An 11,267-nucleotide genomic window follows, 5' to 3' on the forward strand; every position below is an offset into this window, starting at 1 on the left:
ATAATCAAGACGTCGATCCAAAATAAGTAACTTTTTTTTGATGGCCTTATCATTTTTTTGCGCTAAATGCAAACAGGCATTATTTGATGGGAACAATGCTGTTTTTTTTCAATTCTTACATCAGCCTCAAACTTGTCATTACTCAAACTGCATTTAATAGTGTGCTTCATTGGTTTGCAAAAACCTAAAACCAATAAATAAATAACCTTCGGTGGTGGATTGGGCACTGCAAACAATGTCGGGACAGCATTCCACACAAGTGATCCTCTCTGCAGGATTGTTTTACTGGTTGGCCTCAAAGTGATCAGTACAAAGCTTGAGACCTTGAACATCAGCTGGCTGCAGCTTTTCAAAGTCCTCTCGCCTTGTGAATTGCATCCATATTCTGCACCTAGTTTGACAATAAAAACAACAATGTTATTGTTAAACTAAGCAAAAAGGAAAGACAAAAAATAAATCAGATCTTCAGTCTAAATCTAACGCTCTGCCTGAACGCAAAACGGATGAGTGATGTACCTTTGTACTGTAGTTTTCCCGTAAGCAAGTTTTGATAAAGATTTCGGCAAATATGCCCACGGGTAGTTTGTCATCAAGTGTAAACTGTTGTTTTGTACTGACTGCTGACTCACACTCACAGTCGTAAGTACAGTGTACACATGCACACACAGGTACACACGCAGACACACGCGTACATAGTACAGCTAGTACAGAAATCTCAGGATGAACCGATCCATGCTATGTTTGTAATATTTCATTTGCATATTAGTTCTATAAATACTGTAGTATCATAGCAGACCAAATTGCCCAGAGACAGTTGGCTTATCTGAGTGAGTTGACTCGAGCCATTGCATTCTCATTCTGAAACGAGAAGGTAAACCTGATGAAATAATCACTGCACAACCCACCTTTTTTCTTCTTTAGGGAACTTGTGGAAAGTTTTCCCGAAGCAGCTCTGTTTGTAACGGGCGTTCTTGCAACAAAAAGCCGAGCACAATTTACCACCACCTCGCACGCGATCGGTACCTACGCGATCCGCCATTTTGTTTTCGCCGTCAGCATGTGACTAGGGACGATAACCCACAAACACTTTTTCGCATTTTCTTCGCAAGTTCCACGTCTTCCTTATGTACAGTGTTTGCGTTCTATCAGACTGCCTGGCTGGCTGTTGCACCGCGAATTCCTCCCACCGCCAAGTCATTTTTTTGTGGTTTATTTCGCATTTAGGTCCCAGGTAACATTATGAAGTTTTAATACGATCAATCGGACCTATTATCAAGTTAGTGTATCAACTTTTGAACGAACTGCGCCCAGTAGTTTCCCAGCAATAAGCTGTTAAGTCGAGACACACACACAGACACACAATTAAAGTCTGCTGGACCCTTGTACTAGCGTACTCGGAGATAATATATTGTTTAGGTAAACAAAGAATGGTTTACGTAAAAAAAAAATTATTTAGAATTTGTTTACATTGTTTATAAACAATTATTACTTATTTAGCATATGAGCTTCTAAATAATGATTATTTAGCTAAAACTGGTGAAAAAAACCATGAACAAGTATCCAAATAATTATTTGACAAATGGAATGCCATTCATTTAGCCAGCCATACGCTTTCGGGGGACTCGTCGCGTTCAACTTTTATTTGTCGCCCAGCATAATCCGCTGTCCAGCGCAAGCGAAGGTCGTGTTTGTTTTACACACAAGTGGGGACAGTTGTGGGCGAGTGACCCACAAAGCGCAGATGATCATTGTTTGCGAGAGGCAGATAAGTTGCACGTATTTGACTCATACAGGTCGCGGGCTGCCGAGATACAACGCGGCGATCAAGAATGCTCGTTTCAAGCCAGCCAGTCTAGGGCGGGATGTGGTTGCGACTGTGAGGATATATATGCATGAGAGTGTGATATATGGTGTGTATTCGAGTGCTGGCTGCGTGATATGTCTGTATTGCTGTAAGTGAAGGTGAGTTTTGACCGTGTTTTTAATTTGTAAAAGTTTGTATTGTGCTTTGAATATTCATTGAGCAGTTGTGATCATATCTGTATCGCTCTCCATACCTCTTCGATTGCCACTTTTTTTCTTCTTTTTTTCATTCTTCTCATTCTTCTTCTTCTTCTCTTTTGGCATGGCGGTAGTAGCAGTGTTGAAACGCAACGTAAAACCAAAGTTGCCCAACGTAAATACAACGTCAATACAACGTCAAAATGTTTGCTGGGATTTCTGAATGCTTTATGTTGTGGTTGATACTGCACATGATTCTCAAATGAACTCGTTGGCTTATAGTATAAACATTGATCAAAAGCGTACACACACACACACACACACACACACACACACACACACACACACACACACATATACACACACACACACACACACACACACACTATCTGGTTACATGAGAAAATGTTATAGATAAACTCTTCATGTCAGTTTTATTCATTAGAGATCTGAACAATTTATAGCATCGCGAAATTGGATGTGAGTGCTCTCGAAACTTCATAGACTGAAGTAACGCTCTAGTGTTAGTACACAACTTGCCGATGGATTCGATTCCCATTACTTCCACCCTGAATGGGCGAGCCCCGATTTGGGCCCACGCAAACACACACACTGTCAGGCTTTTACACACAATAAACTTCTGGACCCACATCGCTGAGTCAGAAGAAAATTCATATTTACGACAGGCTTACGCTGACATGATCGACAGACCACAAGACAGCTCACCGCAATGGATACATTTCATTCGAGCAATCATAGGTAACCTCGGACTGGACCATAACTGGATACTTCAGTCAGCAGTCCAAAAGAATGCGCTGATGAAAACTCTACGACGAGGACTAGAATACGAATACGTACGATTTTGGCAAGGAAAGAAGACTGAGGGCTCAAAACTGCAATACTACAACACAATTACTGACGGCGATTACGACTGTGAAGCATACTTGACATGTGTAACCAACCCCAAACACAGAAAAGCACTGTGTAGATTGCGTATTAGCGCTCACGATTTAAAAATCGAAAGGGGGAGATACACAAACACACCCAGAGAGGATAGAAAGTGCACCGTGTGTGGCGTAATTGAAGACGAGCTCCATTTCCTGGATAGTTGTACAAGATTTCATGATCTACGCTTGCAGCTTATGGAACATGCACGTGTTAATGCTCGAAATCCGAGTCAGCTGATGACGATGCAAGACATACCGATACAGCAACAACTTGCTGAATTTGTATACAACTGCATGATTATACGCAATAATGACATAACTACAGATACATAACAATGTTGTAATCACTGCTCCATGGACGATATTTCTTCTTGTCTTTACAAATATCCACTTCGTGTCTGATAAACCCTTTACTGTGTTTTTATGACAATTAAATGAGTTCTGAGTTCTGAGTTCTGAGTTCTTCAGTACAAACACCCTTTCATTTAAACACTCACCGCTTGAGAACATCCTGGGTGCCCTCCATAAAGAGCGAGTCATTTTCAAAGAATGTGTGAAAGAGAGGGCACACAAGGTTGAAAACGACAAGAACTGCTTGTGTTTGAAAATGTTTGTCCTGGTTAGCTGCAGTTGATATGCAATAAATCTTGAACTACACAAAGCAATCTCTTCAAATTACACAGGACGCTGACAAATACTCTCTTCGGTATGCGTGCCAAATGTGGAAAGAAACAGAACATGAGAATAGACGTTGTAACGGTTATCCGTTTAAACGTTGGTAACGTCACGGAGACAAATGTAACATCATTGAAATCGTGTATGCTTAGCAAGTGATTGTATTCCTTTAATTGTGTTAAATGTCAGAAACATTCTTCCTCAGGATCAAAAGTTGTTTCTGTTTCAAAAGAGACACAAAATACTATGCATGGTGAGTTTTGCGCAATCTTTTTCAAAGGACACTTTTTAATGATTTCGTTCACCGTCTTCCAAAAGGACGTGAGTCATTCTCCAAAACTGGTTAACAAAAGTGGGAATAAGGCCCAATAATAAAACTTGACTAATTTGAGTTGAATTATTGATTCAAAGGTTCTTTGTTATCAGAATGACAGTTTGCAAGAAACGAAAAAGCAAGAAATACGTTTCCTTACAAAATACAGGTATCTGATAGGGGGGTATGTACCGTCTCATTACGTGCGCATCATCGTGACACAAATTTGTTAATAATGCAGTCATATTGAATGATTATATGTTGTACTAATTATAGCTTGACAAGCATGTATAAGGAGTTGTTTAAAAAGAAAGAAATAAAAAAAATATTAAAAAAAATATTTAATTTTTTTTTAAATTTTTTTAATAATTTTTTTTTTTTAAATTTTTTTATTTTTTTTTTAAAATATACCTTGGCACGTACATACAATATACATGTACACACATTTATATTGGTGACAGAAAAGGTTTGTGGACAGAAAAAGGGGAATAAGAGAGAGAGAGAGAGAGAGAGAGAGAGAGAGAGAGAGAGAGAGAGAGAGAGAGAGAGAGAGAGAGAGAGAGAGAGAGAAGTCTGAAGTCTGAATGTTTTAATGAGTAGGCCTTGGGCCCTTTTCATGGAGATGAGCACATCTCAAGCACCAGCATACAAATGCACATAGTAAACAAAAACAAGAACATCCTACTCTTTATCTTTCGACACACCCACGCATACTTAAAAACAATCGTCCCCTTCCTCGACTTCAGTGTTCTGTGACGGGAACACACTGAAGTAATCTGCATCATAAAAACACTGCATTTCACGTGCATTCCGAGAACCCTGTTCTTGCATTCAAATCTCCAAACAAAATAAAGGGCAAATCACCAACGTTTTCTATAAGATCCAACATACACTCTTCCATAATAGACACACCATTTGAAATTTCAGTTTCGTTGTAATAGGCAGAGTTTGCTGGTGATAGATATGTCCCTAGCATTAATACATCACTCTCTAACCCCAGCAACTCTGTTGCTAATTTTAATACAACGCAATTATCGTATTCTGTTTCTACTCTTTCGACGAAATGGCTAATTTCTTTTTTAACCAACAAAGCTTCACCACCGGAGAGACGCCCAGTGACTGCGTCTGAAACTTTTAAACCTGGAGAAAGAAACACATCATATAACGGAAAAATCAAGGACGGAAAGGTAACTGAAAACGTTTCAACTAGCAAGACAATATCAAACTTCTCAATGTAGACTCTTATTTCACAGTCATAAACATTTCTCAACCCTTCAATATTATATGTCATAAACTTGACAATCCGTCGAGTAATGTCACAGTTGGCCCGGCCTACCCCTCACCCATTAGACTTCGTGGCAATATCGTTACCACGGCTCAATGATTCTGTCAGTGTCAGCTGTCGACCACAATCAACCACAGCCCTCGACCTTGTCCGTGGCCTGTCGGTCATCACGCCTTGCACGGGGTTTTCGGCATTACTTGGTTCTAGGGCATCATGAAAAACAACATCGCGTTCAACCCTCGTGGGGTTTCCTTGTATTACCGTACTGAGAGGAAGTGAGGCGGTTGTGTTGTCGTCATCGATGACGGGTTCGATGATGTCTTCCTGCGGGGAAGCCCCAAGGTCAGCCACCGGCGACTGGGGCAAGACGTCTTGCGCGGGCGAAGGCTCCTCTGTCGTGACGTCTGAGCGCGCAGAAACTCGGGAGTCCCCTGACTCTGACGCTGGCTTGTCGTCCTTGTGAGGTGGTCGGTCCCTCTGGCACTCTGCTTCGCTGTCTGTGCCTGTAAGGCTGGGAGCTGACGGGATTTTGGAGAGGGGCGGGGATTTGGAGAGGGGCGGGGATTTAGGGTTGGGTTGGGGTTTGGAGCGGGGCAGGGATGGGAATTCCCCGGGCTCTAAAAGACCCGAAGGAGCGTCGTTCTGTCGTGGATGCGGGTGAATGTCACGGTGTTGGTCCCAGCCGTGAAGCCTGGAATCCTGCCGCGCTGCATCACAGTACCTGCTTTGGTGCCTGTCGTAGTGCGTAGCTTCGTTGTGCCTGTCGTGGTTGGCAGCACGAGAGTACCTGTCGTAGTTGGCAGCATCCGAGTACTCGTTCATGTACCTGTCGTTTTGGGCTGCGGCTGCGTAACTGCTGTGATGTACAGAAAGATGTCTTTATAATTAATTGTCAGATTGTATTCCAAATAAGTGTGGTCAATTATGCATCGATACATCCGTAGATGCCTTTCATTTGTTTAATGGATTTTAATACTATAGACTTTTTGAGTGGTAAATGTTGAAGGATGAAAGAAAATATATTGTGAGTGGACGGATGCATGTTATTCATTAAAAGCCCCACAATGATGTGCTTGGCGCAAAAGAAAAAAAAAAAAAAAAAAAAAAGGCAACTAACACTGCAAGTGCTGTTCATATGTGTTTTATCTGTCACTCATGAAAACAAAGTGCACCTCACCAGGCTTTCTGTCCAATACCTGCAATATACATTTTATAGTATCAATCTTTGGATTGTATTATTACTGTCCAAATATATAAACAAATTAACTTGCAATTCTATTTGTGTTTTATTTGTATGCTATGCATGACCATGACCGCTTTAAACTTCTCTTGCTATCATGACTATAATTATTTCTACAATGAACGCTTTAAGTTTTATATTCACCATTCCTTTAAGAACGTTTGATGACTTTGTCCCTCTTGCTTGGTCCATTTTCACAGGAACCTTGTCCTCCACAAAATTGCCGTACTTTGCGTTTCTGAAAATAGAAATCATATCTATGTTAGTTTGAACACTTATTTAAAACAACATTTTCACAAAAAGACGTGGGTGTGTCCCACCTCCCTCCACACTCTCCTACTCATCAGCTTATTGATTTATTTACTCTATTTATCATTTGTATTTAGAAAATAATTTACTTAGCATGAGTGCCCTCACTATCATCAGTTGTAAGGCCAAAAAAAAAAAATTTGTCTGTTTCTGGTAACATGGCTAAAAAAAATAGGGTCGGTAGGTCGGGATTTTTTTTTTTTTAAAATTTTTTTTTTACCCCAAATGTAGACCAATAAAACTAACTTTAAAAATCGCGCAAAGAGACTGGATTCACTATACATAGAGACAAGACACTCAACACATTTACAAATCGTCAGCGGACTTTCGTTTTCACACGTTTTTGTTGTTCATTTTCTCACCCTGTCCTTTATCACACAAAAAAAAAAAAAAAAAAATGTTGAGTTTGGAAAAAAAAAGTTTAGGGTCGGCGTCGAAATTTAGGGTCGGTCGGGTGACCAGAAACAGACAATTTTTTTTTGTGGCCTAAGCAGAAATAGGTAGCTAGATATAAGACCATAAATTACCTTACCCTCTTTCCTGAGCGAAGCTCAGAAGATCGACAAGGCTCAACCGGCTGGTCGTCTGGTCCAGCAGGCTCAATGACAGCCACAGCAGGATCAATGACAGCCACAGCAGGATCAATGACAGCCACAGCAGGATCAATGACTGGCACAGCAGGATCAATGACAGGCACAGCAGGATCAATGACAGCCACAGCAGGATCAATGACAGCCACAGCAGGATCAATGACAGGCACAGCAGGATCAATGACAGCCACAGCAGGATCAATGACAGCCACAGCAGGATCAATGACAGACACAGCAGGATCAATGACAGCCACAGCAGGATCAATGACAGCCACAGCAGGATCAATGACAGGCACAGCAGGATCAATGACAGGCACAGCAGGATCAATGACAGGCACAGCAGGATCAATGACAGGCACAGCAAGATCAATGACAGGCACAGCAGGATCAATGGCAGGCACAGCAGGCTGTTCGTCTGGTCCAGGAAGCTCGATGTCAAGTAGAAATCCTGCATCAATACGGTTATCATTAGATAACCTGTTAACCATTAGCCTGGATCTCGTGCAACTAAACATTATAATTACTGCCCTTGCACAAAAAGATCAATACAAAACAACATTCACGAACAAAATTACACAAATAAATCTGTTCACATATGTTTAACCCAACAAAGATCAATTAAGATGAAAGATCTGGTTATCCATAATCATATTATAAACATGTATCTTGAAAGATGACTTACCACGGGCTCGACGCTGCCTGAGCACTTTCAGGCTCACAATCTGCCATGGTCCGACAAACTCTTCGTTCATGCAGACTCCTTCAGACGTGATACATGGTTCACAAAAGCAACTGTTGACCCGACTGCTGACTATGTGAGGGGTGTGTCCCCTGACACAGTGGAGGCTGCGTGTCCCTTGAAGTGTTTTGGTGGTTTCTGTTCTTGGTCTGCCTCTTGGGATGGACCCTCCTCCAAAGAATTTGAAGGACCGCTTGCTGTGACAATGAAGATTGGTCTGGAGCGGTCGTTGAAGCTTTTGCCTGCCAAAGTCATACAGCTCTTCAGCAGTTGCAATGCTGACTTGTCGACGCTTCACTGCAAGGCTGGAAATGCGTTTGATCACTCCAATTTCTGCGTCACAGGGACCCTTACCATGGCGGCTTCCAAAAAAATGCTTTTCTTGTGGAATGCCAACATCTTCCTCTGAGTACGAAGTGTCCACAAAACTTGTTTTGCACTTGTATTGAGAAGAGCAACCGTCGCTAAAATGGATGACCTTCTCGATGACGAGACCTCTGCCCAAGAGCTCCCTGATGACGGTGAGCTGGAAATGCTGAACAGCATTGGCATCATGTTTCAAGTCGGAGGAAACACAGATAAAGCTTTCCCGCATGATTTCCTTGTCGTCAGGGCAAACGTAGTAGGCCACAACTGGGTGGATAGTGACCTGGTTTTGGTTCCAGTGGGCGGACTGGGCCTCGTCCTGATAGAAGCAGGAATAGTTTTCAGCAAAATCCATGACGAATAGAACCCACTTGTCTGGGAGGTTCTCTTTGAGGTGACTGAACTGCTGGTGTTGCCATTCAGCGTTGGTGATATGCCGAGCAAATGGCTTGAGCTCTTCTTCCAGCTCGCACACCAGTTGATCAAATGGACCCTGACAAGTTGTAAGCATGCGTTTTGATGTTGTTGCCAGCTGTCCATCTCTTTGTCTGTATTCTCCCTTAGTGATGGTCCAACGTTTCCAGGTCACAATCGTGTCTGCACTTGTTTCAAGAACGGGCTGAACATGTGGTCGGATCAGCTTGATACCACATAGCTCGCACTCTCGATCCACACAGGCCTTGCTGTGAAAGCCTGTCCCTGTTTTCTCACAAAGCGTATAGCCAAGTGTAGTGAGCTTTGACCCCAAGCTCAGGTCATGTCTGCCAGCTGCTTGAAGGAATAAGTTGATGGCCTCCACCTTCAGCTCCATGTTCGCGCAGTACTCACAGACACAGCTCCTGATCTTGTTGTGTTTTGAAGTCTTCGTGCGCTTTGGCTTGAGTTTGGCAAACTTTGAGAAAGAAATTTTCTTCCTGCGATGGATTAGCATCTCGGACGTGTACTGTGCATATGCCTCCGAAAGCGTCTTCTCCATAACTCGTGAAGGCTCGCCAGTGCGAGCAGAGACACTTGACTGCAAGGGGTTATCACGAGAGATATCGCCCCTGTTATAAAAGTTTTCAACCTCCCTTTGGTCGCCAGGTGAAATTTTGTTGCTGTTTTGTTTTCTTTCAGGCTCCACCTCATCTTCATCAGCATCCATGCAGCGCACCAGGAACTTCCAGCTCATTCCGTACTTTGAACACAGTTTTCTCTTTGGTGTTCCACGTTTTGAGGCCTTCGCAACAAGCCGCCCAATTGCTGCTCTCTGGACACTGCTCTTTGAATTCCTGGACTGCTTGAGTCTCTCAAATTCCTTTACCATATCCACCTGCATATCAGCGGATGAGGCCAGTTGTTCGCTCTGACTAAATAACCCCTTTCTGCACAGCGCAGCTTTTTTTCTTGGTGATTTAGTTTTAATCAGGCCGTCCACCACTTCAGCAAATTTCAAAGGAGAATCTGGCATTGTATCTTTTGTTTTCTTGATGGCTTTCCTCATAGTGCTCACTGTCTTGTAGCCTGTGCTCTCAGGCTTTATCGACGACACAGGGCTTGTGGATGGTTCAGCCAAGTTAAGGGATGCGGCTTTCTCTTTTTCTCTCTTCTTCTTCCGTTTCAAAGCAATCGCAGCCTTTTTTTGGTGTGACATTTTGGCCCTGTACTTTTGTTGCCGCTCTGCATCTTTCTGCCTTTTGTTGAGAACTGTCTGTCTAGGTGTATCTTTCTTGGGGTTATTGATTTGAAGTCCCAACGCTATCATTGTTTCTGTACATTTCGCTGTACGAAAACACGTAGCAACCCTGTCAGCCTCTCTCTTCTCCGGCGTTCTTTTCGCTTTACTTTTTCTTGCCCTTTCTCTCCCAGACTCTTGATACAGCCTCCAGCTCTTCGGGTTTTTTTTAATGTTGTTCCTGAAACGCTGTTGTCGTTTAGCAGCAGCAGAAGATCCATCAGTTTGGACAGTGATTTTACTTTCAGTGGGTGACGTGGGCACCTCGGATGAGGAGGAAGTTCTCTGTTTCTTCAGTAACTGCCGTACGGACACCCTGAGGTCCACCATAGCCACCTGTCAAGCAATTCCAGCATGTTAAAACCTTAAAGTTTGAAGAGTAATTATAAGTAAGAAGACCCAATTTGTGTTCTTTCTAACAAGATATCATTTTTGCTATCAACAGCAATGGTGAAATTCCTAATTGAGGGGCTATATTGCTCCCACACAGATAGTGCTTGGGATTAAGGTGGATTGATAGGGGGTTTTGAATTTAATAAACACCTTTGATTTAAAAGCAATAGCAACTAGTGCAAATATGAAACAAACATACAGACACGCACACACACACACACACATACACACACACACACGCACACACACACACACACGCGCGCGCACACACACACACACACACACACATACACACACACACAGAGGTTTGGGTTTGTGCGTCACTGAATAAGCAGACTATAATGCAGGTCTCTCCAAACGGTGCTTGAACCGCGTCCTGTACGCATATATACGCACGCACGTACGCACGCACACAGATACACATTTCGAAAACACACGCATGCACGCGTTAACATTTCACGCACGCACGTGCAAACAGACATATATATAGACACACAGGGACAAAAACACACACACAAACACGCACGCACGTATTCACACGCGCACTCACTTACACACACTCACACACACAAAACACAGAACAACACACACAGAAACAAACACAGACGCATACACTCACTCGCACGCACGCACGCACACACACACACACACACACACACACACACACATACGCACACAAACACACACACACAAAC

At 42.7% G+C, this 11,267-nt stretch overlaps 1 protein-coding gene across 1 annotated transcript; it reads right to left on the bottom strand.

The window, feature by feature from the left end:
• Positions 1 to 4,353: 4,353 nt before the first annotated feature.
• LOC138973077 (uncharacterized) lies at positions 4,354 to 10,801 on the bottom strand. The gene is made up of 3 exons (XM_070345734.1): positions 7,303 to 10,801; positions 6,606 to 6,699; positions 4,354 to 6,077 (listed from the first exon to the last, which is right to left on the bottom strand). The coding sequence occupies exon 1, from the start codon at positions 10,507 to 10,509 to the stop codon at positions 7,975 to 7,977; it is 2,535 nt and encodes an 844-aa protein (XP_070201835.1). The 5' UTR covers positions 10,510 to 10,801; the 3' UTR covers positions 4,354 to 6,077; positions 6,606 to 6,699; positions 7,303 to 7,974.
• Between the last annotated feature and the right edge of the window lie 466 nt (positions 10,802 to 11,267).

Source organism: Littorina saxatilis, linkage group LG8 (genome assembly GCF_037325665.1).
Source record: "Littorina saxatilis isolate snail1 linkage group LG8, US_GU_Lsax_2.0, whole genome shotgun sequence".
Taxonomy (NCBI): Eukaryota; Metazoa; Mollusca; class Gastropoda; order Littorinimorpha; family Littorinidae; genus Littorina; species Littorina saxatilis.